Source organism: Neofelis nebulosa, chromosome 12 (genome assembly GCF_028018385.1).
Source record: "Neofelis nebulosa isolate mNeoNeb1 chromosome 12, mNeoNeb1.pri, whole genome shotgun sequence".
In the NCBI taxonomy this organism is placed as follows: Eukaryota; Metazoa; Chordata; class Mammalia; order Carnivora; family Felidae; genus Neofelis; species Neofelis nebulosa.
This window is the reverse complement of record NC_080793.1, coordinates 6745322-6772711: the sequence shown is the minus strand read 5'-3', so window position 1 is coordinate 6772711 and position 27390 is coordinate 6745322. Positions and strand designations below refer to the sequence as shown.

General features: G+C 57.9%; 1 protein-coding gene and 4 long non-coding RNA genes across 8 annotated transcripts; 3 read left to right on the top strand and 2 right to left on the bottom strand.

The window, feature by feature from the left end:
- Positions 1 to 2218: 2218 nt before the first annotated feature.
- Positions 2219 to 17760, bottom strand: PTGES (prostaglandin E synthase). 3 transcript variants are annotated; one of them, XM_058693841.1, is made up of 5 exons: positions 17474 to 17760; positions 16616 to 16732; positions 12572 to 12804; positions 9422 to 9504; positions 2219 to 2786 (listed from the first exon to the last, which is right to left on the bottom strand). In XM_058693841.1, exons 3-5 carry the CDS (start codon positions 12704 to 12706, stop codon positions 2537 to 2539), a joined length of 468 nt encoding a protein of 155 aa, XP_058549824.1. In that variant the 5' UTR covers positions 12707 to 12804; positions 16616 to 16732; positions 17474 to 17760; the 3' UTR covers positions 2219 to 2536. The 3 variants fall into 3 exon arrangements, with proteins under 3 accessions (XP_058549824.1, XP_058549823.1, XP_058549822.1); XM_058693840.1 differs by lacking the exons at positions 16616 to 16732; positions 17474 to 17760 and adding an exon at positions 13158 to 13289; XM_058693839.1 differs by lacking the exons at positions 16616 to 16732; positions 17474 to 17760 and having other exon boundaries at positions 12572 to 13198.
- LOC131491213 (uncharacterized) lies at positions 7043 to 13728 on the top strand. Its single transcript, XR_009251361.1, has 2 exons — positions 7043 to 7173; positions 13193 to 13728. It is a non-coding gene; the product is annotated as an uncharacterized LOC131491213 (long non-coding RNA).
- On the top strand, positions 14112 to 15568 carry LOC131491212 (uncharacterized). Its single transcript, XR_009251360.1, has 2 exons — positions 14112 to 14223; positions 14748 to 15568. It is a non-coding gene; the product is annotated as an uncharacterized LOC131491212 (long non-coding RNA).
- A 1568-nt stretch (positions 17761 to 19328) lies between the features above and the next one.
- Positions 19329 to 25266, bottom strand: LOC131491211 (uncharacterized). Its single transcript, XR_009251359.1, has 3 exons — positions 25088 to 25266; positions 22801 to 22930; positions 19329 to 20031 (listed from the first exon to the last, which is right to left on the bottom strand). It is a non-coding gene; the product is annotated as an uncharacterized LOC131491211 (long non-coding RNA).
- Positions 20028 to 21865, top strand: LOC131491210 (uncharacterized). Of its 2 annotated transcripts, XR_009251358.1 has the most exons (3): positions 20028 to 20152; positions 20243 to 20557; positions 20808 to 21865. It is a non-coding gene; the product is annotated as an uncharacterized LOC131491210 (long non-coding RNA). The 2 variants fall into 2 exon arrangements; XR_009251357.1 differs by having other exon boundaries at positions 20243 to 21865.
- Positions 25267 to 27390: the final 2124 nt, after the last annotated feature.

The window sequence follows — 27390 nt, the reverse complement described above, 5'->3', positions numbered from 1 at the left end:
CACCTCCCCTCCACCGCCCCCTTCCCTCCCCCCCATCTTCCCTCCACCCCCCTCCTTGCCACCCCCTACTTTTCCTCCACATCCCCACTGCAAGATCCCAGCGGGGAGAGCTCTGCTCCTCTTTGCCCCTCAGTTTCCTCCGTTTGGATAATCCCCCTAAAACAGATCTGTCTCACCTCTATTCCCAGGTGACTTCTGCCTACCCACCCACCCCCCCCCCCGCCCCCGCCCCCGCCCCCGCCGCGGAAGCCTGTCTCCGCAGGGCTCCTAAGGCACTCCCTGTGCCCCATCCCCCCCCATTAGGGTGCCAGCACTCTAGGTGGTCACTGTGCTGTCCTGCTGTCCCCCAGGCCTGGCCCAGCATCTAAGGAGGTTCCACAGAGGTGAATGGCTGGGGGGCAAGGCGCAGGGGCTCATCCGCTCTGTGGCTCCACGGGGCCACCCCCTTCATCCAGGTTCACAGGGCTCCCTCCTCACCAGGCTCTGAGCTGTGCCCTCTCAGCCCCTCTTTCTCCACGAGGGAAAATACACACAAGTGGGGGGAGGGGGGGCACCTGGGTGGCTCCGTCGGTTGAGCGTCCAATCCCAGGGTCGTGGGATCGAGCCCCGCGTCGGGCTGAGGCGCAGCCTCCTTAAGATTCTTCCTCTTTCCCTCTGCTCCTCTCCTCTCTCTCTCTAAAACAAACAAACAAATACACACACACACACACACACACACACACACACCCTTGGCCTTTTACCACACCCCAGCTGGGGGACAGTGGGCAAGCGACCTCTCCCCTCTGAGCCCTACTTCCGCCAACTGAAAACAGAAATGCCTCCCTCCCGGGATCAGTGCAAGGATCGCGTGAAAAAAGATCGTAAGCACCGCGCCCAGCCAGCGCTTAGCAAACGGCAGGCTCTCTCGGGCTGCGACGGGGCCTTCCCTGTTCTGGATGAGCGTTCGGCTCCCTCCGGAGACTAGAGTCTCATCTCACCACCAGAGGGCAGTGTTGTCCACTCCCAGCTGTGAGCGCCTCCCCACCCACGGAGCCTCAGGGATCAGGGGGAAGCTGGAATTTCTGGAGAGGCCAGGGGTCCCCACGAGGCCCCCACCCGGCAGGTGCATCAAGGGCAGTTCAGCGGCTTCGGGCTGTTGGGAGGGAGACCTGCCCAGCGCCTTCTCCAGACCCTGGAGAGAAGCGGCAGCGCTGAGAGGCGGTCAGGGGAGGTGAGGCAGTAGGGGACGGTGGTTAGAGCGGGGCTTTGGAGGCGGACGCGCGAGATCCAGAGCGGGGCCCTGCGCGTCAGGAACCCACCTCCTGGAGCCTCAGTGTCCTCATCTGTAAAGGATGGACTTGATAGACCACCTTACTCACCCGTGGGAAGGAGGCAGGAGGGGGCCCGCGAGCACCCAGCCTGCATGTTTGCGTGGGACTTAACCCCCCCCCCCCCCAATCAGGGCGCATTTGTGTGTTTTCCAGAGATGTCGTCCCGTCAGTGTGGCCCCAGACATGCACTAACAAAAGTGTCCAGCGAAAATGACCCACTCGGGCAGCGATAGACCCCAGGGGCAGGCAGCCAAGGGGTTGCAGGGTGATGGCCCAAGCCGGACAGACCCTTCCATTGAATGATCAAGGCCCCACACATCTTAGAACAAGAGTCTAGGAGATACACACACACACACACACAGATTCCCCGCAGGGGTGCACATTTGTACTTTTCAAATCTTGCGGGTACCAAAGGAGCCAGAAAGTTCCTTTGAGCGGTTGGTCATGCCGGGCCCATTCTCTTGCTTTATTTATGGCCCTTAACGAGTGACTGACTCCCCGGGGAAGAGAAGCGACCTTCACTATGGGCCCCGCCTTTCGGCACCTGCACGTAGGAGAGAAGGATCCAGCAAAGGAATGGAGACTGAGCACGGGGAGTGTCAACAGGGCGCCGGGGAACGTAATCCCCCGCCCCCCTCGCTAAACTCCCACCACAAAAGAAATCGCAATATCACACCCCACCCTGTGCCGGGTCCTGCTTCTGGAGGAAGGGGGTAGTGTGGAGCCGGGGCCCGGACACCGCTGGGACACGGGGGAGCTTTACAGAAACGCAGATGCCCAGGGTCCCCTCGAAACTAGCCGAATCGGAATCTCTGGGGTGGGTCTAAGAAGCTTGCGGCTAGTACAGCCCTGAATCCGGATGGTGGTTTTGTTGAGGAACCTGAACGGACTCTTCTCTCACTCGTAGGGACGGAGAAGGAACATGGCTTTTAATGCGCTGGTGCTCGAGTGGGAGGATTTTTCTGTCAGTCTTGAGAAGCCATCTCCACACGGTCCGGGCAGCCACTCCACCCAGGAGTCCGAGAGGCACGCCCGCCCACACGCGTGCACACACATAGGCAAACACACACAGGCCCGCGGAGCCCAGAATCCCGCGCTCGGTGGGTTGCCAAGAAACCGGGTCCCTGGGCTGAGCACAATCTCCAAGGGCCGCCCAGCGCCCTCCGGGTACAGTCACGGGGGCTCGCGGCCAGCGGTCTGCTGGCTGAGCAGTTGTCGGCTGCTGGTCACAGGTGGCAGGCAGCTTCCCAGACGATCTGGAAGGCCATGGAGGCACAGGGGAGCTGGGCCAGGGTGTAGGCCAGGGAGCGGGTGGGTGCCCGAAGCTTGCCCAGATAGGCCACGGTGTGCACCACGCGGCCCAGGAAGAAGACGAGGAAGTGCATCCGGGCGATGAAGGGGTCAGGCCCCAGGAAGGAGTAAACGAGGCCCAGGAACAGGAAGGGGTAGATGGTCTCCATGTCATTCCGGTGGGCTCTGGGAAGGCAAGGGTGTGCGGTCAGCCGGGCGTCAGCATGGAGAAGCTCGTGGAAGCCGGGGCCCTCGGCCCCGAAGGGCCCCACGCCCCTGGGGACCATCTCGGGGCGCCCGACTCGAGTCCGTTCGTGGCCGGGAGGAAGAGATACCACGGAGGCAGAAGCGACAGCAACTCCAAGTCAGCTGCTGCCAGGACGTAAAACCCCACTTATGGGCCAGTGGCCGTGACAGGCAGCTAGCCGGGGTTTTCCTACCGAGCCCTGGGGCTCCCCAGGACTTGGCCCCGGCCACGCTCCCCACCGTCTTCCCTCGTGTGGCCTTGGACGCCAGCCGGGAACAGTGGGACTCAGAGGGGGTTGAGAGCCGGGGTGGAGCCTAGGTCTGACTCCAACCCGCGCCCTTTACCCCCCCGGGCAGGGCTTTTCGGGGCGGGTGGGGGCACCCTCCTTCTGAACGCAGGTGCCTGGACCCTCCCCAGGGGCGTGGGCTAGAGCACATGTCTGAAACCCTTGCCTAACCGTCTTGTCCTGCCCCTAGATGTCAGCAAACCCTCCTGCCTCTTTCGGGGATAATAATAATAACAGAACAGCTGCCCCTCCCCCCCCCCCCCCCCCCCCGGCCCCGGTAAAGCTCTTCATTTCGTCTACGCTGTCCTGTGTCTTTGTGTTTGTTTGTTCAAAACGGTCAAGCGCGTGAGCACGTGGGTGGCGCGGGGGGAGTGGAAGGGCTGAGTATAGCCCTGGCGTAAATAAATGACCAAGAAAGAAAACCCACCCGCGTCTGCTAAGAGTTGGGTCACATTTTCCATGACTCCCGCTAATGGACAGCTTCCTTGGGGAGAGGTGAGGAGGTCAAGTCTCATAAATTAGAGACTGAACCCGTGCCTGAGGCCATAGACGGTATGTTGGAAGAATAAACAGGAACCTAGTACCGGGGCTGGGACCTCCCCCGAGGACAAGGCCGCATGTGTGAGGCAGGGGGGACTCAGGGGCGGGAAGCGAGGTGCGCCTTCCAGCTGGGACGCGTTCCCCCAACGCTGTGAGCCAGCGGGCCGGGCCCGGCCCAGCAGCTCCTGTGTGACGGCCTGTAACACAGCCCTCCTCTTCCCTCCCGCTTGCAAGCAGAGCCTTAGGCAAGGGCCTGGTGTGTGGCCTGACCTAGGGAATGGGGCTGGGCAGGGCACGGGAGAGGCCCTAACTCGGCTGCCCCGTGCTGCAGGGGTCTCTGCCGAGTGACTGGCGTGGGTGGGTTCAGGGGAGGAGATGTTTGCACCGAAGCCTGAATGATCAGGGATCATCAGCAGGTCACCACCGGTGCAGGGGAAGAACTTTCCAGGGAGCAGGAGGGGCAGGCGCGAAGGCCCTGGGGTGGGATTGAGCATAGGGTGTTCGAGGCACAGAAAAGTGACCCTGGAGCGTGTCTGGAGTGGGGTGGCATGAGAGGGAGCGAGGCAGGTTGAAAGCAGGAGGGGGGGGGCTCGTGAAGGGGGGGCTTGGGGCCTGGAATTCAATCCGCGTGTGCAAAAGCCCCCGTTAACCCAGCGGTGCCTGGACCGTTCTTAGGTGAAACTCGGGACACAGCGGTTGGCGTCTCTGGCCCCATATCCCGAAGCCAACGTGAGCCCGCCTTCCCCTTTTCTCCCAAATCTCCACCTTGGGACCCAGCCTCGGGGAAAGCAGGTCTGCAGGAAGGCCCGGTCTCACCCAGTTGGGTGAGGCCCTGCCGCCTGCCTGTGCCTGAGAGCAAGTCGTAGGCCCTGGTCAGATCCTGGCCGTGGGAAAGAAGAAGAGGGAAAACTAGGCTGGGCCCGCCCCGTCCCCCGGCTCCCTGATCAAGCAAGTCCCTTACCTCACTTGTGAGGGGACAGCAAGGCTTCCTCCAGACCCCTCTACCCTATGGAAATGGGGCTGTGCCCCCCAACATCCCCCATTAGAGGGACACCCTTGGGAAACGTGCTTTATTCTTCTTATTCTTTAATGTTTATTTACTTATTTTAAGAGAGAGAGAGAGAGAGAGAGAGAGAGAGCAGGGGGAGGGGCAGAGAGAGAGAGGGAGCCACTGTCAGTACAGAGCCCCACGTGGGGCTCAGTCCCATAGACTGTGAGATCATGACCTGAGCTGAGATCACGATGAACCGACTGAGCCACCCGGACGCCCCTGGAAAGCTTACTTTACATGAAGTCAGTGATGGGGCGCCTGGATGGCTCAGTCAGTCATGTCCGACTTCGACTCAGGTCATGATCTCGCGGTTCGTGGGTTTGAGCCCTGCATCGGGCTCTGTGCTGATGGCTCGGAGCCTGGAGCCTGCTTCGGATTCTGTCTCTCCCTCCCTCTCTGCTCCTCACTCCACTCGTGCGCTCTCTCTCTCTCTCTCTCTCTCTCAAAAATAAATAAACATTAAATGAAGTCAGCGTGTCCCAGAAATCGGTCTGCCTCTCACAGCTGACCCACCTGGATGGGCCTTTCTGTCACACGCTCATCTGAAAGTTTCAGGAAAAGCACCCACTAGTATGGAAACCCATTCATCAGGATACTGTCCTTTAAAGCAGGTATTCACATCAGACGAGTGAGTCACTTTTTAGAGAGCTGACATTGGCTAAACCCCAAAGAGCCGACAAAGGGGAGCAGGGTGGAGAGGAGGGTGGGATGGGCAAGGTTCGTGGCAGGTGGGGACCCATTCTTCGGGGCAGAACCGAGAGGTGGGGAGGTGCAGCCCCTGCAGAAAACCAAGCCGTGGTCCTGACCCCACCTCCCAGCTCCAGCTCAAGGTCGCCAGTGACGGAGGAGAGGTGGCTGGGGGCTGAGAAAGCCCTGAGGCTCTGACCCTCAGCACCCCGCCCTCCACCCCCCACCCCCCCCACTGAGAGCTGGCCCAGCCCGTCCCTCCTCCCTCTCCCTCCTCCCTCCGGTAGGGATCAAAGCGGGGGTTCCCCACGAAGCCCGCAAGTGGTGCCAAGGACAGGGAGCTGTGGGGAAATCAAAGGTGAGGCAAGAAAACTCATTCCCCTCCCCGGGGGGCCCGGATGTGAACTCACAGACGTGGAGGGAGTCACGTACCAGAGAGACGTGGTTGGGCAAAACGTGTCATTCCAATAACAGCCACTTTTTAACATAAAAGTCACCCAAAGCAAATCCCCGCCAGACCGGACTTGCTGGGCTTCCTGTGGCACTGGGCCGCCCCTCCCCACCCCCCAGACATTGCAACACCGGCTGCATGACGGCAGGTGACGGGGCGGGGAGAAGGTCTGCGAGTAGCCCCAGGCAGCTGGCAGGGACAGCTGCCTCGACCTCCACCTCCTCCTCATCCCTGGCCCTCCCCGCCGCCCACGCTGGCCATGCCCTGGAACGCAGGTCTCCCGCTGCTCAGTGTCAAGGGCAGGCATAAAGCCGAGCAAAACCGCGTTCCTACAGAGCCCACGGTCCTGGGCTCAACCGCGTGGCCTCGGCAAGCCTGCTCTGCCTCCAGAGATAACAGCACCCTCCCCGGGGAGGCTGTTGGGGGGCCCGGTGGGTTGGCAGCTATCGACAAGGTGCTTAGGACCCCGCTGCCGCAGAGGGGCTGCGCCCCGATGCACCTGCCGTCTTCCTCCTCTCCCTCGCCACCATCGCCGGCCTGGTCTGGGGCACGACCCTGAACGCTAATCTCGCCCTCTCGGTTTTGCCAGCCTCTCCTGCCTCGGCCAGGTGAATGAAACCCGGTGTGGAGCCGCAGAGAGGAGGGCCGGGCATGAGCCCGCGGTTCGGCGTGCCTCTAACCTGCTCCCTGGCCTCGGTTCACCATCCACAACATCGAAGGGACTTCCAGGACTGCGATTCGGAGACCGATCTCCGGACAAACCGGTTCAGTCGGATTGAGGCTACATGTTCTGAGTAGTCAGAAACCTCGCCAAGCATGGGCCCCGTGCCCGTCTGCCTCCCTTGGGGCCACTCGGAGACTCCCTCCCTGAGGTTTCCCACACACGGACTCGGGATCTGGCCCAAAGACACCTGAGCAGGAGGCCGGGATTGTTGTCATGAAACAAGGTGGCCGGGTTTCATCATTTCCTTGGAAATCCGGCTCCTGACCTCTCCCAGAGCCGGGCTCACGTTCGTTTTGGCTCTGGCGTGTGGCTAATCTGCAAGGCAGATTTATCCTCCAAGAACCAAGACCTAAGTGCTTTCCTGTTTGGGCAGGAGGGTGACCCTGACTGCACCATAAACTCTGGTCTAATATTTAACTAACTTTTGCTTCCAGGGCATGTCCCCCTCAGGTTCCAGCAAGTTCTCCAGCAGGGGATGACAGGAAGTGTGATCCTCTGAGCCCTGCACCTTCACGGTTCCATGACGTTCTGTGAAGGCAGGAGGTGGAGGAGACCCCGGGGGACCAGGAACCCCCAGACCTGCCGTGGTAAGTCTCCAATAAATACCAGTACGTCGCACGTCCCCTCCACCGATAAACACTTGCCAAATGGACATAAAACGTTATCTGGTAAGAGGTGCTCAAAAAGGGTTGAACTGGGACGCCTGGGTGGCTCAGTCGGTTGAGCGTCTGACTTTGGCTCAGGTCATGATCTCGCGGTCCGGAAGTTCGAGCCCCACGTCAGGCTCTGTGCTGACAGCTCGGAGCCTGGAGCCTTCTTCGGATTCCGTGTCTCCCTCTCTCTCTGCCCCTCCCCCACTCACGCTCTGTCTGTCTCTCAAAAATAAACCTTTTTTAAAAAGCGCTGAATCGAACTCCAGCCGTTGGAGCATCGCCACTATCGATAGAGGGTCATTTTGATCGGAAGAAGAAACTGTACTGGGTACGTAGAAACATTTCGGCACCACACGGGTCTGTTATCTCTCCTTGGCTTGCTTACAGCCAGTAAAAAATAAACCAAAGTGCTCGTCGGCTCACGTAACCGCTCCTGTGCCACAAGTAAGCTTCGCTACGGAGGACGTGTGTACCCTGTGAAAAGCCAAGTAAACCCCCTCGGTGGCTGCGGTGAGCCAGCCCAGGCTATCCACGGTCACGGCCGCCTCGACTGCTCAGGCCCTTCTCCACCGCCCAGGAGAGTCAGGCCAACCAAGGGGGTGGGCGGGATAAGGGTCACCGGTATGGACTCGGGTATGGGGACGGCTTTTGTCCACTTGTTCATTACGTGTCCGGTGGATGGATGGATGGACGGATGGACCTCATAGGAAGAACTACATACCCTAGTTATATCAGAAACACTAGAACAGCACAGGATTTCACTGCCTACCTTACACATCTCTGTCATTCTTAAAAACCACAAGTATGCGTATTATTTTCAACGGGCAAGAAAACGAAGAGGGAAAAAAACGCTCTCCTCGAAGAAAAGAATCTCTTATTTACACTCCAGTGTCCCACCCATTTCTGCCCTCGGTGCACGGGAATGCCCTGGCAACTACGTGAGAGTTTGTCTCCTGTCTCCCCCTGTGCAGCTGCCCGTCCTTCCGCTTGTCCCTCAACTCCGCTGGCAGTCCCTGTCCCCTGGAAGTGCTGCCTCCTCCCTCTCCAGCCCACCGGGGTCAGCCAGGGGAGAGCCAACTGCCAAAACCACAACATTCAGATCAGGAACATGAAATCAATCCACATCTAGTCTCCGATGGGATTTTACGCAGCTATTTTTTTTCCCCATTTTTCCCATGTTTTTATTATTTTTATTTTTGAGAGAGACAGAGTGTGAGCAGAGTGGGGGTAGGGAGACACAGAATCGGAAGCAGGCTCCAGGCTCCGAGCCGTCAGCACAGAGCCCGACACGGGGCTCGAACTCACGAGCCGCGAGACCATGACCTGAGCTAAAGTCGGACGCTCCACCGACTGAGCCACCCAGGCGCCCCAGTTTACACGGCTATTTTTAAAGAATCAGGTTTTGAGTAACATTTGCCCACACGGAAAGTGCTCACCAAATAACGTTCACGGAAAAAGAAATACCAGAACCCCACCCTGGGCACACAATGCACACGGGATTTTCTGGGAAGCATCTACAAAGAGGAGCTGGGTGAACACAGCGTTAGAGGTTAGCGGGGATTAGAGTCGGGACTGGTCTCCCTTTGCCCTCTGTGTGTTTGCAGTGCGACCCAGGTCGCCGGCGATCGTCAGCAGTTCTGACTGTCACGATGAGAAAAATTGTTTTTGATCGACTGGGGGGTTGCTCGGCAGAGGGAGTGACGTTCAGCTTCACTCCGAACGAAAGAAATGCAAAATAAAACCAAAACGTGGCAAATGTTCACCCATCCCATTGGAAGAATACCCATCCACGGTGGAGGGACTGGAGGCGCCTGGGCGGCTCGGCTGGTTAAACGTCGGACTTGTGCTCAGGTCCTGAGCTCAGGGTCCGTGAGTTCGAGCCCCGCGTCGGGCTCTGGGCCGACGGCTCGGAGCCCGGAGCCTGCTTCCGATTCTGTGCCTCCCTCTCTCTCTGCCCCTCCCCGGCTCGCACTCTCAATCTCTCTCTCAAAAATAAATAAAAACATTTTAAAAAAGAAAGAAAGAAATTAAATCAATGAATAAATCAGAGCTGTCTGAGGGGCTCCGGAAGGCAGGAGACCTCGGTCCTCTGGGTACCGCCCCCCCCCCCGGCCCTGGTGCTCAGAGCGGAGCCTGGGGGGCGGGGCAGACCGTGGCCAGGCTGGGGCCCAACAGTACTTGCCTGAGGCAGCGATCTACGTCCTGGTCACTCCGGCAGTACTGGAGGCCTCCGTGTCTCAGGGCATCCTCGGGGTTGGCAAAAGCCTGGAACACGTCAGCGAGAGTTACTGGCCTAGCCCCCTCCACGTGCCAAGTGCTGACACTCGCCATGACCAAGGCTGCTATGGGCTGAACGTGTGCCCCGCGGATTCGTATGTTGAAAGCTGACCTCCAAGGTGATGGTGTTGGGGGGCGGGGGGTGGGGTCCTCTGGGGTGATTAGGTCAGGAGGGTAGAGCCCTTGGGAATGGGACTAGTGCCTTTAGAAAGGAGACCCCAGAGAGCTCCTTCACCCTCCTGCCACTGGAGGATACAGCCGGAAGACGGCCATCTGTGAACCAGGAAGTGGGCCCTCACCAGACGCGGAATCTCCAGGCACCTTGCCTCCAGAATGGTGAGAAAGAAGTCTGCTGTTTACAAGCCCCGCCCCCCCCCCCCCCCCCCCCCCCCCCCGTCCAGGCCCGAGTGCCCACGACACTCTTATAGCAGCCAGAACAGACGAAGGCAAAGACCCTCATGTCCTGGCTTGTGGGAAGCTCACAGTCTGATGGGGAAATGGCCTACGAACCAGGGAAGACCAGGTGGTGAGTGTTAAACAGAGAGAAGACAAGGTTGGCCTTGAGAATGTTTCCAGGAGACCTGATCAAGCCTGGGGATCAGAGGCGGCTTCTCTGAGGCAGGGGCATTCAAGCTAAGCTTTGGAGGAGGCAACAACATGAGCCCGATGAGGGCGGGCTGGAGAAAGAGCATTGAAGACATCCAGGAAAGCACATGCAAAGGCCCTGGGGTCAGAAGAAGATGGGGGTGTTTGAAGAACAGAAACCTAGCGTGGCTGGAGTATAGAGAGCGAGGGACAGAGGCCCAAGATGAAGTTGCTGGGGTCCCGAGGGCACTCTAAGACTTTGGACTTGGAACTAAGAGCAGTGAGAGGGCTTTTGACAGTTCCACAAAGACTAGCTGCCCATTTCTTCGCTTCCCTGAGCCTCAGCTCCCTCATCCGTGAACTCTGGATCAAGCGGAGCTCATTTCCCGCGCGAAGAGTGAAGGGGAGAACTGGAGAGGCCTCCGCCCGATGCCGGGCACTGGGAGCACCGGCATGGGGAAGGCGCTCGATGAATAGTCTACGGACAGCAGAAACTTCAGGTCACGTTTCGGTCACCGGAGGCCCATGCCCAGCGCTCACCAACCCCACAGCAAACACGAATCTCAGCAGCACGCTTTCTGGATTGCTCATCCAATGGCAAATACTCCCGCCTCTGACTCACGAGCCCTGGTGACCCCTGTCCCCAAGCTCTAGTGCGTCCCACCTGTCCCACGCCTGAGGCCCATCAGGGTCAGGATCAGAGCCCCCACACCCAGAATTCCTCTCCACTGGCCCTGCACTCGTGGAATCACCAATCCCGATGGGCCGGCACAGAGTCCGTGGACCCATGACTCCCTTCAAAGGGTCCTAGGCCCGGGTCCGAGGGGTGGCTCGTTCCTAAAGACAGAACCGGAACACAAGCCCGCCGGGCCGGGAGCCGGTTGTAGGGCAGACCGAGGAACCGCTGTCGTCCGAAGCCAGAATTGCTACCTTTAATTGGGACAAGGGGGCAGGCCGTTGGACGCGCTCCCGGGACCGAGCTGTGGTTGCGGCCTTCGAGTGAATTCCAGTTGTTCGTACGTAATGAGAACTCACACTTGCTCTGCGCCAGGTGCCGAACTCACCCGGCTCGAGCGTGACTGTCCCCCGCTTTACAGATGAGGAAACGGCCCCCAGACTCGCCCCAGGGGCAAAGGGTGGACGAGTCAGAGCCCTTATCTGTCACCTGCCCAGGGATGTGGCTTCCAGGCTCCTTCCTGGCATGGGAGGGAAACTCACAGACGGTAAGGAGCCTCTGGGGGACAGCCCCAGGGAAGGTTTCTTTCTGGCACTCTCCACCCACCAGAGAGAAAGGCACTCTCGGGTTTCCCTCCTTCTATCCCTGAATTCACATTGAAGAGGGAGGCTCCGGACCCCTGCGCTTTGCTGTTGAGAATTCTATCCCCGCCCCCGCCCCCTCCGGACAGGTTGTGGGCCCGGACAGCCCCGTTCAAACCCTGCTGGGTGGCCTCACAGGTGTCCTCTCCCGGAAGACAAGGTGAATGTGGCTCCCACCTATTAAACGCTCAGCTCCAAGGAAGGACTTAATGGCTGAATGCACCTGTCCCTGCTGGGTTCCCCGTATCCCGCATCCAGGACCGGGGTGAGGCAGAGAGGAGGCAGGGGTCATCCGGGTGCCTGTGTCTGTGCCTCTGGGCGTTAAAGCCGTCCCGCCTTCACCCCTGCCCGCGCCTATGCCAGGGGCTGAGTCCGACTCCCCAGCAAGATCCCCGCTCCTGGGTGTCCACACCCAACGTGATACCAGAGCTAACCTTGCCTTGCCTTTGAACTGGACAAAGGGGCGGACAAAGGGGCCATGGTTTCTGGAAACGAGTCCTCTACTGAAAAACAAGACAGCCGGCCGGCTTGGCCCAAAACTTCTCTGACTCTGGTCGTGTCCAATGCGAGCAGAGCTGTTCTGAATGGGCCGTCCCGCCCACCCAGGCTCCGATCTTAGCCTCTTTGTTGTTTTGGCTCCGGGGTCTTGGGATCGGTGGGGTGGCGGGGGGAAGGGGGGGGGAATTCCTCCTTGAAAATTCCAGTGGAGCCCAGGCCGGCCGAGACCTGGCCTCTGGACGCTGCCGTGCGTTCGTAAGCCACCTCGCCAATGAATTGGGAATTTCCACTTAAAATTCCCGGGGCTCCTGCGTCGCCGGTTCCCACTCCACCCAAATCTCCGATCTCCTGTGCTGGGAAGCTGCCAGGTCCGATGGAGGCATTCTTGCTGTCTCATTCCACCCTCCGGGACCTCTCTGAGACACCCAGCAGAGCTCAGCAGCACCCGTCGTGCCGGCACTTACCTGGTAGCACGGCGGGGTGAGTAAATGCTCTTACGACAGAGGACAAGAAGGTGCGGGTCCTGCCATCCCCAAGGTCTCCAGGGCCCTCACATTCTGGCCCTGAGAACACCTCGGCCAAGTTTCCCATCCCTGCAGTTTCCCAGCAGGGCTGGGGCCGGGGCGGGGGCGGGGGGGGCTCCAGGGGAGCGTACCTTCTTCCGAAGCCTCACTTGGCCCGTGATGATGGCCACAATGCACATCTTGATGACCAGCAGCGTGGCGCAGAGCAGGAAGGCCGGCAGCGCCTGGCCTCTCACCAATGCCAGGACAGGGGCAGGCATCTCCATGGGCAGGCGGGAGCTCTGGGGCAGGCGGCCGCAGCAGGCGCGTGTGGCTGTGTCTCTATGAGCTGGAGGAGGCGGGGAGAGCCCGCCAGGAGGCCTGTCTGCACACAGCACACGCCCACTCTCAGCGGCCAGATGCTGGGGGAGGCGCAGGGCTGAGCCGTGTCCCCTGTCCAGCCTCCGGCCCCAGACACCCCTCCCCTGGCAAATCCTTAAACGCGTTCTAGTCTGTCTCTTCATCTGTAACAGGGGGGCGTCCGGCAGGGCCTGCCTTCTGGGGGGGGGGGGGGCGGGGGGTGTGTGACAAAGACAGACGCCTGGCGGGACATCCACAGGTGGCCGATAGCTCCGGTGTCTGTCCCCGTCCCCGCGGGTCAGCACAGGTGTTGGGCAGGAGAACTGGGCCATCTGTCCCCACTCTCAGCCTGGACGCTTGAACCACAGTCATACCTACCTTGATGTGACTCTGATTTTTTTTTTTTTTTTAAGTTTAGTTATTGATTTTGAGAGAGCGAGCGAGCGCCGAGAAGGAGCAGGCTGGAGCAGAGCGAGAGGGAGAGAGAATCCCGATGTGAGCTGTCAGCTCGGGGCCCGACGCGAGCTCCGTCCCATGACCTGAGCCGGCACGGAGAGTCGGACGTCAGCAGAGGCACGAATCTTTTGCCTTTAGTTTCGCCAACACCGCTCACTCTGCTCGGGGGTCCCCTGGGGAGGGGGGCAAGAGGGAAACCTCAGCGTCCTGTGCCTTCTCCGCCCTGGCGCCTGCCCCGAAGGGACCGCGGTGTCCGTCTGGGCTGTGCCCCCAAAGCAGCAGAGACCAAGAGAAAAGACTGGCCAGAGGGCAGAGACACTGGCCATGTGCTCCGGAGCCCGACTCAGCTGACGTCGAGTCCCAGAGCCAGCCCTTGGCGACTGCAGCCGTGTGGTCTCGGGCGAGCAGGTTCCTTCTCCGAATCCTTGTCTTCAACGAAAGGGAGTCGTGTCTAATTATTAAACACCGGGCACCTAGGAAGCCCTGATCTGTATGAGCTTCTGAGCCTCAGTTTCCTCCTCCTCCAAATGGGGGTAACGCTTGGCTTGCCAGGAGGGAGGCTCCTGGAAGCACCGTGCTTGCTGCTGGAGCGAGGAGTGGGTAGGGGGTGGGGGTAGATCGCTTGTCCGTTTGCTATGCGCCAAGCCTTCCTTCATCCGGACAAAAGACGTGCTTGGAAGCCGACACCCGTGTTTCTGGGACATGGGGCTGCCGGCCGGGGTGGGCCCAGACCCACACGATACATGGCAAGTCACAATCAGGGACGGGACAGAGGACGCAGGGGACGTCCTGCATTGTACGTTATCTCTGCCTGGGTGTTTGAAGGAGCGCGCTGGGCCCTGCTTGGGCTTCTGAAACGAGACAGAAACCTCACCAGCAGAGGCTAGAGAAACCAGCGTGGGCAAAGGGCGGATTGTTACCCACCGTCACCTGGAGCCGAAAATAAGAGGGACTTCGTGGGGAAGCCCTGCGGGCTGATGACTTCACGGTAGGAATCTTTTCCTCCACGTCTGCGGGAACGAACCAGCCGAGCCAGGGCCTGGCAGACAGACGGGACGAGGTCTCCTCTGATTTCCGGCCAAGAATTTCCCTAAAGCCTCCCTCCGCCTGGGGAAGCTGCGGTTTTGTTCTTGGTGGTGGTGGTGAGGTTGGTGACGCTTCTCTCGGAGCTCAGGTTCTCTGCCTGCAAAAGACGTGCCCCTGCCTCGCGGGAGGTGGGGGGGACTACAGCAGCGCCTGCCTGAAAATGAAGGCAAGACGAAACCCCCGGGGGGGGGGTCCCCCAGGAGGAGGCGTCCTGGGGGTCAGAAATGTGTTTACATCACGGTTGGGTGGTGGTTACACCGGTGAATCTAGATGTAAAAATTCCCTGAGATGTATCTTAAGTGGTGACTTTGCTGGGTTAAACACACACACACACACACACACACACACACACGCGCGCAAGAATTCTCTGGTCACGGTGAGCAAAGAGGGGCTGCTTTGTCCAAGCCCCCATGTGTATTCTTCCAGCTGGCCCTCCTCGGCATTTCCTGAGGATCAGAGACCCAGCTCTTGGGCCGGTTCATTGTCTGTGGCTTCAGAGGAGCTTAAGAGAGAGGAGGAAGCAGCCCCACCCCTGCGGCTGGTTCCTGACCTCGGTGAGAGGCGCCGGGACGTTCTCCAGCCAGGGGATGGAAGAGAAAAAACTTTGGCTCGAGCGACCGGAGGCAGATTTGTATTGCGCCGCAGTCGTCCCGGCTGGCATCGGCCACGTCTCCCCACCCTTGAGAAGGGGTGCCGTGCGAACGCACGGATTAGCCGGCGCTTTCCGATGGCGCTGCGTGCGGGCCCTGCTGGGGCAGAAGCTTCCGGCTCCGCTCCCCTCCCCCCTGCTCCAGGTGGGACCCCTGAACTCCTCACAGAGTGAACAAGGCCATGAAGGGCTGTCGAACCACCACGTCCTCCTAACTAACCCTGGGAAAGCACAGCTTTCCTTTCAGGGACCGTAGGGGCAGCCAATCCCAGTACTCCCTTTCTTGGGAACGGGGGGGGGGGGGGGGCACGTGACCCAGGGAAGCCAATCCCAATGGCCCGGCAGCTGGCAGAGCCAATCAGAGGCTTCCCTGGGAGTTTATATTGTGACCTCCCCCTCCGGAGACCCCTGTTGGCTCTAGGGCTGAGGCTTGGGGCCTCAGCGGCCTGAAGCTGCGTGGGACTATCCCCCCCCCCCCCCGCCTTCCCCACATGGAGGGGGCCTGTATTCTGGGGGCAACAAGGCCCCAACCTCTGACTCACCCGGGCCTGGGAGTCTTAACAGTTTCCTTCTTCGCTTAAACAAAACATCAGTCAAAATCACGTTTGTCTTTGGCTCCAAACTGCGGTGGCCCCCGTCTTGCTCAGAGTAAAAGCCAAAGTTTGGACAGTGGCCCACGGCCCTGTCCCATCTGGTCTCCATCCGGTTCTCTCTGGATTCCTCCCCCGCTCGCTCGGTCAGCCTAGCCACTCCGTCCTTGCTCCCGGCCTTCACTCTGGCGGAGGCCTCTGCCTGGAAGTCTCTTCCCCTGGACATGGGCTGTGTTGACACTTCACCTTCAAGTCTTTGCTCAGGTGTCGCCTCCTCCACCCCCACTCCCCACCCCGCTCCCACCACCGCATTAATCTGCTGCGCAGCCCACCCCCCCCCCCCCACCCGAGCCACTTCTGATGTCATTTTGCTGCCTGTGCTTTCTCTGTTCTTTCCACGGCCCATTTCATTCAATGACACGCCATGCAATTTATTTCCAGTCCTTACTGTCTAACACCCGGATTCCTGGCGGAAAGGGGGGGGGGGTCTCAGTCCTGTTTGCTGATGAGCCACAAGCACCAGTCCCATGTCTGACATAGAGACCCAACTGTAATTCACTGAATTGATTTCAGTTCACTTGATTGGGATTTCTTTCTTTATAACCAAAGGAGTCTAGACCCAGATAACTGAAGAGCTCCAGAGTTTGGTTCAGGGTCCTGACTCCTGCCCGGCTACTTCCTGGAATGCCCTGGGGGAGCCTGGCTGCCTCTCCTGACAGGCACAGAGCCAGGGAAGAAGCCTAGGTCAGCAGCTGACGTTTACTCATAAGGATAAATGGGGACGATCAGGCTGCTTCCTGGGCTCTCAAGGCCAGCCTGGCCCCTCAGCCCATTCCTGAGATAGCCAAGATGGCCTTGAAGGATGATGTCATTCTGCTTAAGGACGACAGTCAGATAGGGCGGCGGCCAGAGGATCAATCACTGGGCAATGCTCTCAGACCCAACCTTGGCCTAATCACAGATGCCATCGTATTTAACCCTCCTGAGGGAGATAGGACTATTAGACCCATTTTAGAGATGTGGGGCCTGAGGCCCAGATTGGCGGTTATACTCACCCCGGGTCTCACAGCTGGGCTTGGATCCAGGGGGATGTTCTTGCCACCGACGCTTTGCTGTTCTGGCTGCGGGGCTGTGGCCCAGGGGAACCGGTCAGCACCTTAAGAGGCAGCGATCTGTAATGCGTAAGGGAAAGGTTCCTGTCCTCTCCGGAGGCTTCCCCAAGTCAGGAACCTCCCCGGGGGGGGGGGGGGGCTCTTCCCCTCTTGGGAGTGACGATGAAAGCAAGGTTGCTCAGCTGTAAAGCCTGGCGGCTTCACCCACACAGTGGAGTATTGTTCAGCCTTAAGACGGATGAACTTACTAACACCCGCTACAAGGTGGATGAACCCGGAAGGCATCGTGCCAAGAGCCAGAAACACGAAAGACTGCATATCATATGTTTCTGTTTATAAGAAATGTCCAGAATGGGCAAATCCCTAGAGACAGAAAGCGGATCGGTGGCTGCCAGGGTGTAGACGGAGGCCGAATAGGAACGACCATTTAACGCGCACCGGGCTTTCTTCTGGAAGGGCGGGAAAGTTCTAGAGACGATGATGATGGCTGCACTACTGCCTGAACCTACTTAGTGCCACTGACCTGTACATTTCAAGATGGTTACTTTTTTTTTTTTTTTTTTTTTTACTATTTATTTTTTTTTGAGAGAAAGACAGGGCTCAAGCAGGGGAGGGGCGGAGAAAGGTGGGGAGAAAATCCCAAGCAGGGTCCAGGCTCAGCGCGGAGCCCGACCGCGGGGCTCCATCCCACGACCCTGGGATCATGACCGGAGCCGAAATCAAGAGTCAACCGACCCCGCCAGACAGGCGTCCCCCACAGTGATTCATTGTACGTTGGAAAGAAAAAGGGGAAAGGAAAACCTGGGCTGCTGGCTTCTCCGCGGCTGTACACACGGCACCCGGTGTGGCGTCTGCACAGAGCTGGGCTTCGCAGGTATTTGTCGGGAGACGGGCCACCTGAACGTGTGCCTGACACACTGCGCGTTCCCGGGCCGTCCCGTTCTCCTGTCGCCGCAGAGAGGAGCACACGTGGGGCCCTTCACACTCCGACCAAGTGCCGCCCCTGATGGAGCCCATCTGTTGGCCCCTGACCGCGGGCCTCAGATCCGGTTACGGATGCGCAGAGCTGCGGTCAGGCAGGAGCATTTCCTGGATGCTTTGGGGGCGGGGGCGGGGGCGGGGGGGGGGGGACGGCACAGGCAGGAGCATTTCCTGGATGCTTTGGTGGGGGAGGAAGGCACACAGCTGACAGGAGAGGCGGATGGGGGAGGCGGGAGGGGAGGAAATGTTCGTCTCAGCACGAATCCCTGCCAAGACCTTTGCAGAGAAGGGGCAGTCCTCCGGGCAGAGGCTCCGGGATCAGGCCGCAGCCAAGACCCTCCCGTGCCCAGGCTGGGGACGCGTCCAGCCAGCGCCCACGCACGCACACCGCCCCCGGATGCTGTCTCCCCGGGGGCATTTCCCGTGTCCGGCCCTCGGACGCATCAGGAAGCCTTTTCCTAGGAGGCCCTGGAAGGGACTTTTGCATTCCTGGGATCCCAGTTCAGCCAGCGATGGCTCAGGGGACAGCGGGCCGGGGCTTTCAAACACAACGATGATGGGAACCCTCCGGCTTTCCGGTGGCCCCCGGGACCCCGAACTTCCTCAGTTTCAGGAGAAGTGCCACCGGGTTTCCCCCGGGGCCTTTGTCACAAGGACAACACTATTTTATGACTGCAGGTTTTAATTTTTTTTACTTACGATGATTATTTATTTTTTAGAGAGGCGGGGGCGGGGGCAGAGAGAGAGAGGGAGACACAGAATCCGGAAGCAGGCTCCAGGCTCCAAGCCCTCAGCACAGAGCCCGGCCCGGGGGCTCGAACCCCTGACCGTGAGATCCTGACCTGAGCCGAAGTCGGACGCTTCACCGCCTGAGCCACCCGGGGGCCCCCTATAACCGTGGGCTTTTAAACGAATCGTCCAAATATGACAGAAGCTGACATCGTTAAGGGGGCAGAGCGCGTGCTCCCTCCTTCAGCTCTGACGCGAGGTCATGTCTGCAACCTCCTGATGGCCCCTCTCGACTGGAACCCTGCCAGTCTGGGGGGACTCCCTACTTTCCAATGATGATAATAATAATAATAATAATAATAATAATAATAATACAGCAACCAGAACAACAGCAGCTGTTGTCAAGGAGGTAGGCACCATTTCCGTGATTCATGCATCCACCTGCCTTGTCTTATCTTTCGCGCTGTCACCCTGGATGATGGAGCCTGATCAGCCAGCGTTCTCGGTGGAAAAACGGGCTCAGGGCTATGAATGACTTTGCCCTAAGATCACGGATCTGGGCAGAGGTGAAGCTATCGGCAGCCAGAGCCTGCTTTCTTCACCAGCGACCCCCACCCCCCACCCCACCCCCGCAGGCAGAGCCGAAGTTTGAAGGCAAGCCAGCTGTTCCATTCTTGCACAACTCTCGTTCAGATCTCCTTCCTTGTGCTGAGCCGAACTGCCCCTTCGGGGCCGCAGGGCACACACATGCTCCCTTCTCCTCGCCACAGGCCTTGGGAATTGGAGGACACCACCAGGTCAGCCCTAAATCTCCTCTTGCAGGCAAAACAAACGCAGCCCCAGTCGGCTGGCTCATCCTCGGACGCCGTGTTTTCCCAGCCGCCGCGACCTAGTTTGTAAAGGTCCCTCGGAGACCAGAGGGGGACCGCCACCCCTCGCTGGAGGAGTTGTGACTCCAAGGAGGTCTGGCCACAGAAATCAGTGGGGCCCCGCGCAAGATGAAAACGCAAAGTCCCTTTTCAAACGTTATCGGGAGTTTCAGGCGGCTGACAGTGGACTGGTGAGTCGGCCCCACGGGACCCCGTGTGGCTGCATGAACTGGCCCTGATTCTGTGCTCAGGGTCATTCAACATGAGCTGAGTAAGGAAGTCAGGTCCGAACCAAAGCCAGAGAAAGGATAACACGAGAGCTCGATAGGACATTTCATCACCTCTGCCCAATGTAAACGATGCCAACGTTCTATTATAAACAACAACATGAACAACATTTTATCATAAATAACGACACGAACAACCACGACACTTGCATAGGGGCGCCCGGCTGGCTCAGCCAGTAGAGCGTGCGGCTCTTGATCTTGGGGCCACGAGTTCGAGCCCCACGCTGGGCGGAGAGATTACTTCAAAAGAAAAGAAAAAAGAAAACATTGTACAGTGTTCACGATGTGCCTGGGGGAATGTTAACCTGATCCTCAACATCCTGTTGAGGCAGGTACTACGACTATTCCCACTCTACAGATGAGAAAACTCAGACACAGAGCAGTTGAGTAACTCACTCAGTTACGGAACTAACAAGTGGTCTCGTCACAGCATTTTGGAGGAAGCACTCATAACGACACCACCTCCAGTTTCCAGAGAAGGTTCCTGAAGCGCCTGGGAGGGAGCAACCATAGCAAAGAGATCGCGACTGGAGGGCTCAAGCCCAGGATCACACGGCCACAGAGCCCACGCCCTTTGCAGTTCAACCTCTGCCCTTCAGTAGCCCACATAACAGGTCTGTAGTGTGTTGAATAGTGTCCTCCGAAAAAAACAAATATATATGTGTCTGAGTCCTAACCTACAGTATTTGTGAATGTGATCTTAGGAGAGATGTATATACACAGAGCTCAGTCTGAGTCCAATGACCCGTGTCCCTGTAAGGGAAAGCAGAGGGAGATTCAGACACATGGAGGAAAAGGCCAGGTGAAGCGGGAGGCAGAGATTGGAGCGACGTGGCCACAAGCCGGGGGAGGCGGAGGCTTGCCGGAAGCCACCAGAAGACAGCCACGAGATGCGTTTCCCCCTCAGAGCCTCCAGAAGGAACCAACCCAGTCAACGCCTTGACTTCAGATCTCCGGTGTCCAGGACTAGGAGAGGATCCTTTTCTGTTGCTTTAAGCCGAACAGTCTGTGGTCATTAGGTATTACAGCTCTACATCACTCATACAGTGCCTTCTTGTGTTTTTATTTGATTGATTTTATGTTTATTTCTGAGAGAGAGAGAGCGTGTGCGCGGGGGAGAGAGGGGGGCAGAGGGAAAGAGAGAATCTCAAGCAGGCTTCCAACGCGGGGCTCGATCCCACGGCCCTGGGATCGTCACCTGAGCTGAAATCAAGATCGGACGCTCAACTGACTGAGCCACCCGGGCGCCCCGCCTTCTTGTGTTTTCAGAGGTGCTCGTGTGTCTACAGAACAAGCGTACGTAGCTCTGGTTGGATCTCCAGAGAGCGCTGTCCAGCAGAAACCTAACACACACGCCAAGTGCAAGCCACACGTGGAACTTGACATTTGCGAGTCACCGTGTCGGGGCGCCTGGGCGGCTCAGTCTGTTAAGCGTCCGACTTCGGCTCGGGTCGTGATCGCCCGGTCCGTGAGTTCGAGCCCCGCATTGCGTGAGCTCAAGTCCCACTTCGGGCGAGCTCGAGCCCCAACTCTGGGCTCTGCACTCTGCACTCTCTCTCCCTCTGACCCTCGCTCACGTGTGCTCTCTCTCTCTCTAAAATGAAAAAACAAATTTTTTTCTTGTAGCCATGTTAAAAAAAAAATGTATCAGGTGGAATTAATTTCTATAATCGTATGAGTTCCCTGTGGCCACTGTAACAAATTACCCGGAACTTGGTGACTTAGAAGAGTAGGAATTTAGTCTTTCACGATTCTGGAGGCCAGAAGTCTGACGCCAAGGCGTTGGCAGGGTTTTGCTCCCTGCCACAGCGTCCAGGAGAATCTGTCCCTTGCCTCTTCTGGCTCCTGGTGATGCTGGGATTCCTTGGCTTGTGGCCACCTCTCTCCAGCCTGCTGTCTCCTCTTCTCCACGTGTCTGTGTAAATCTCCCTCCGTCTCTCATTGATCAAGATACGTGTGATCGCATTCGGGGTTTACCTGGGTAATCCCAGGGTAATCTCCCCATCTCGAGATCTTTAACTGTGTCACAATTGCAAAGAAGGACCCCTTTTCCCAAAAGGCAACACGGGTTCCAGGAATAGGAACTGATATCTTTGGAATATTATGCGGCATATTATAATAATGTATTTGATTTAACCTAATATATCCGGGTGCCTGGGCGGCTCAGTCAATTAAGCACCTGACTCTTGATTTCGGCTCAGGTCATCATCCACAGTTGGTGAGCCTGAGCCCCGAGTCAGGCTCTCTGCCCTGACAGTGTGGGACCTACTTGGGATTCTCTCTCTCTGCCCTTCCCTGCTTGTGTGCTCTTTCTCTCTCTCTCTCTCTCTCTCAAAATAAATAAATAAACTTTAAAAAAGAATATTTTAACTTAATGTATCAAAAACATTATCACTTGGGGTGCCTGGGTGGCTCAGTCGGTTAAGCGGCCGACTTCGGCTCGTGTCACCATCTCGCGGTCCGTGAGTTCGAGCCCCGTGTCGGGCTCTGTTCTGACGGCTCAGAGCCTGGAGCCTGCTTCAGATTCTGTGTCTCCCTCTCTCTGACCCTCCCCTGTTCATGCTCTGTCTCTCCCTGTCTCAAAAATAAATAAAACGTTAAAAAAAATTAAAAAAAAAAAACATTATCACTTTCGGGGTGCCCGGGTGGCTCATTCGGTTAAGCAGCCAGCTCCGACTCAGGTCACGATCTCACAGCTCATGGGTTTGAGCCCCGCGTCGGGCTCTGTGCTGACACTTCTCTCTCTGCCCCTCCCCTGCTCACGCTCTGTCTCTCTCTCTCTCTCTCTCTCAAAACTAAATAAACATTCTAAAAGATAATAATATTTAATAATTACGGTAATGATTTAAAAATATTATTACCTTTTAGAATGTTTAGTTTTGAGAGAGAGACAGAGCGTGAGCAGGGGAGGGGCAGAGAGCAAGGGAGACACAGAATCTGAAGCAGGCTCCAGGCTCCGAGCTGTCAGCCCAGAGCCTGACATGGGGCTCGAACCCACGAGCTGTGAGATCATGACCTGAGCTGAAGTTGGACGCTTAACTGACTGAGCCACCCGGGCACTCCCCAAAATATGATCACTTTAACGTGTAGTTAGTATTTTTAAATTATTAGTGAGGTGTTTTACTTGTTCTCATGTGAAGTCTTTAAAAACCAGTGTGAACTTCACAGTCATGAGACATCTCAGCTTGGACTCACCACGTTTTGGGAGATCAAAGGCCACATCAGGCCACTCTACATAAAGAGATGGGCTACTGTCACTGACCTCTCACTGTGCCGCAGAGTGGTCTAGGATCTTCTGGTTCTTTGATTGCTTTAAGACACGCGGCACAAAGGTCACAGTTGCGCTGAGAATCTCAGATGAGGTGTAGGCCTTTCTGTTCCAGTCTCAAGATCTGTGAATCAAAATGTCAACGCTGTCCTTGAGGTATGTGCCCAAATCGTGGGCCGATTTCAAGCAAGCTGGACTTGAAGGTCAAGTCTGCAGAGCCCGATTTATTGCTGAAAGAGCAGTCAAGCTCCTCCTCCCACCTGTGATAACGATGCCAACCTCGGGGTTGAGTCTTTGCAGCTTGAAAACCGCTGATTTTCTGCGGCCACCTCATATGTTAAATCTGCTTCTCTCCCTTTTGGAGAAGGGGACACTGAGGCCCGGATTGACCAAGTAGCCTGTCCGCCGTGGCTCAGCGGTTGAGGAGCAGGACGGAAACCCAAGCCCCGAACCACTGCCTCCTATCCGAGCGCCATACTTCCCCTCTCTGGGCCTCGCTTTCTCCATCTCTAAAACGGGTGTGATAATACACCTTCCATGGAGGATTACTGAGATAACCCAGGTGACACGTGACATTGTGCCTCGTGTTAATCGCAAACGGTCACCGCGGCTGGTGTGTTAACCGCTGAGCTTCAACCAGGCCTGAGTCATCCCCGAGGCAGCGCCCGGGGGGCTGGACAGATACGGAGTGTGAAGGTCCGGCCCTACCCCCCGCCCCGTGAATCATCAGTCCAGGGCCGGTAGAGACGGGCAAAGAACTAATTACATCACAACAAGATAAGAACCCGTAGCGGTGGGTGCGTGTATCAGGGGAGAAGTACGGGGGGGAGAAAGGGGTGCTTGTGCTGGGTCCTCCGGGAACCTGATTAGCTGGTTGGAAGCCAGAGGGTGTAGCGCACAAGGCCTAGAACGGGAGTCCTGCCCGAGCCCCTGTAAGGGGTCCCCCCTCTTCCCGCGCACAAACACGGGCAGACGCAGCCCCAGGCAATTCCGGGCTCTGATTGGACAGTGCAGAGCGCCTGAGCACAGGGCGGCCAATGGGAGGCTGGCCAACAGCCAATGAGCGCAGAGCGCGCTGAGCAGGTGCCTCGCAGGTGTGAACGGAGAATAGCCAGCGGGGGACGGAAAGGTGGACCTGGGCGCCGGAGGAGGCTGAGCTCAGCGGCCCCGGGGTGGGGTGGGGTGGCTGTGAGTGGCCTGGGGAGAACCTCCGCGAATCCGAATCCGCTCCTGGTCGGCCCCGGGGGTCGTCACCTGCGTCCCCGCGCCCCTTGTACCACGAACGTCCTCACCAGGAGCCCCTCGATCCCGGAACCCCCAAAGCAGCCCCGGCCTCGAGACGACGAAAGGAACCAGTTACCATTAACCGGGGGCTGGTCAGCGCAGGTCTGTCACCTGTTCTACAGGGCGCTGGGGTCCCCACCGGAAGCCGAGGCCCCCACCCAAGGCCGCTTTGGACCTCGCCTGTTTTCTGGGTCCTGTAGGGTAAGACGACGTTTTCTGCGCAAGCCTCTCATTGCTTCCCTGTCCAGCTCCCCACCCCGCCCCACCCCACCCCCGCCCCACCCCTAACTCCACCACCATGAAGGCCTCCCTGCTGTCACCTTGTCCCGAGAGCCAAGTCGTCCCCCTCCCGGAGGAGCACAGCACTCGGAATTGTTCTGAACTTGGAGTCTGGAAAGGCCCAGATATGTCCCTTGCTGTCCCCACTACCCCCAGCACAAGCTGCAGCCAGGAACCCAGGCGATCTGGTTTGATTCTTCTGTCCCATCCTGGGGGCAGCAGTCTGTGGCCTCTGAGTTACACATTATCTTGGAGGGAAAAAAAAAATGCTTCTTCCTCCTGGCTGGATGCCAGATCTATACCCAGCTTTCAGTCATCCCCCCAGCTCTGCATAGACTGAGCTACACACCTAAGCCTGTGCAAACGGGGGGGGGGGGGGGGGGGGGGACTCATGACCAGAATACCAGGGTCTGTTGTCGTGGGAACCAGGGACACGTGAGGCCCCAGCACAGCCACTGCTGAAGCTTAGAGGATTAAAGTGGGGGACCGGAGTGCCCCTCAGAGGCGCTCTTCTGGCCCGTTCATCCACTAACCCCCAAAGCCTGAGTGTGCCAGACACATTGCTGGTGTCGGAGACGCGGGGCTCACGTCAGAGGCGCCCTGGCCTTGGGAGTGGTTTGGAGCTGTCTCCGGGGCCAACTCTCCACCCCATGACCTCTTGCCAACCCAGACCTGGAGTTCTGCTGAGACAACCTCAGCCCTCCCTCCTGCCTCTTACCCTGTCCCCAGGCGCGCCTCTGCCTGAGCTCATCGGTGATGACTTCAGAAATGTCACACCCAAGGCCTTGGCCAGCTTGAGATCTGAGGGGCTTCGGGCTCTTGCCGTCCCCTCCCTGTCTCTCTAGCATGACTCAGGCAGGGACAGGACCCAGGCTGTGGTAAGGCTCTCCATTTTTATGCAATCGCTTTCTTCACTCAAACCACAGGCCCTGCTGGGTCACACACCCCCCCCCTCCCCCCTGCTTCGCCCGCCTTCCCCTGCCTCTCAGCCTTCTGACACCAGGGTTCAGATGCCAAGCAGATAGAGACCCTCATCTCTGCTGAGGTCAAGGCCAGTCTTCGCTTCCGTCATGTCCCCAGCTGCTCAGGGTCGGGGAGTGGTGCCCAAGGATAGGGGACCGGTGGGGGGCCGGTGCTGTTGCCCAGACGAGAGGTGACGGGGCCTGAGGAAAGCCAGAACACAGAACTGGTGAGCCTCCGGGACAAAGCTGGCTGTCAGGAGGAAGCAGGAAGACAGAATGCCGGTAGTGGTCCGAACGGTGGTTACCTCTGCGCAGAAGAGCCGTGTGGACTGGGATAGGACACGAGGGAACTTCTTGGGTGCTGAGAGATGTCTGTCTCCCTCTGGGCGGGTTGTCCTTAAGACTCTGGATCCCCACTGCCAACGAGGTTTCCCCAGCGTGTGTTCCTAACAGCATTCGTTCATCTGGCCATCCGTTCCTTCCCCGGGGCCAGCTCTGTGCCAGGCCCTGTCCGGCGTCCTAGAGATGTGACGGCAAACAAGACAGGGAGATTGCTGTCACCCACTCCCTGGAACTCCCAGTGTGGGATGGAGATCAGGGTAGGAAGAGGGACCCTCTTGTTCAGAGGGATCCATTCAACCCTGAAGGGGTGCACACACCGAAAATGCTTGCCCACAACGTGGGCCCGAAACCAGTGATCAGCTGTTCGTAGTGGCTTTTCTTCTATAGACAGGGAAAGATATCTTGGCGAGCCACAGCTGAAGGAGCTGGGAGCAGGGGGGAGGTGGGGAGAGATGGCCAGAGCACTGCAGGAAAGAGCCTAGAACATGCAAAGGCCCTGCAAAAGATCATCTGATGGCTGTGGGCGAAGGGCTTGCCGGGATGGGGGTGGGGAGAGGAGTCAAAAGCCTGCTGAATAAGTTAGATGCTATCTTGTCCATCGAATTTGCATTTAGGTCCTCCAGACTCGCCATGAACAGCAGCTTATGCACAGAAGAAGTATGGTTTTTAGTCAACCAGATGGATGTGATCTGTGACAATCTATGACAGAGGTTCACCATCAGGGCATGGAGAGGGGGCCGAGATACATGGTCACGGTTTTGAAAAAGTCCCAGAACAATGGCTAGCGTATCAATCCCTTTTTCGCACAATCGGAAGCACAGGAACGGCCCAACATTTGTATCAGCAGAGAAAAGGTTCCAGAAGGAGGAGCAGCCAGCCAACAAGTGTTCATCTCTGCGGAGAAGGACCAGAAGGGTGACCTTCTCTCCTTAACTGGACACTCCTGTGTGGTGGGAGCCTTGTCATCACAGGTTCATAGTTCACGCCATCCAGCCTCGTTTTAACTTCCAGTTTAGAGGAGGTAGGGGGCGGGAGCCATGAGCTGGGTCACACCAGGAGGCAGTAAGAGAAAAAGCTAGGGGGTGGGGCTTTCCCTGGAGCGTGTGGCCCCTTCCCACTGGCCGGTCACTGGCGCAAAAAGGGGCACACTAGCTTACAATGAGAATACTGCATGGCCCAGCTTGAATGCCAGTATGCACAAACCAGCTACGAAAAAACACTGTGGGGGGTGCCTGGGTGGCTCAGCTGGTTAAGCGTCCGACTTCGGCTCAGGTCACGATCTCTTGGTGCGTGAGTTCAAGCCCCGCTTCGGGCTCTGTGCTGACAGCTAGGAGCCCGGAGCCTGCTTCGGATTCTGTGTCTCCCTCTCTCTCTCTGCCCCTCCCCAACTCATGCTCTCTCTCTCTCTCTGTCTCAAAAAATAAATAAATGTTACAAAATTTCTTTTTTCAAAAGGGAAACACTGTGGGGTTACTGGGAAATCATAAAAAAAAATTAATGTTTTTTTTTATTTTTGAGAGAGAGAGAGCATGAATAGGGGAGGGGCAGAGAGAGAGGGAGACACAGAATCGGAAGCAGGCTCTGGGCTCTGAGCTGTCAGCGCAGAGCCCAGCACAGAGCCCCAGGTGCGGGGCTCGAACTCACAAACGTGAGATCATGACCTGAGCCGAAGTCGGACGCTTAACCGACTGAGCCACCCGGGGGCCCTTGGGAAATC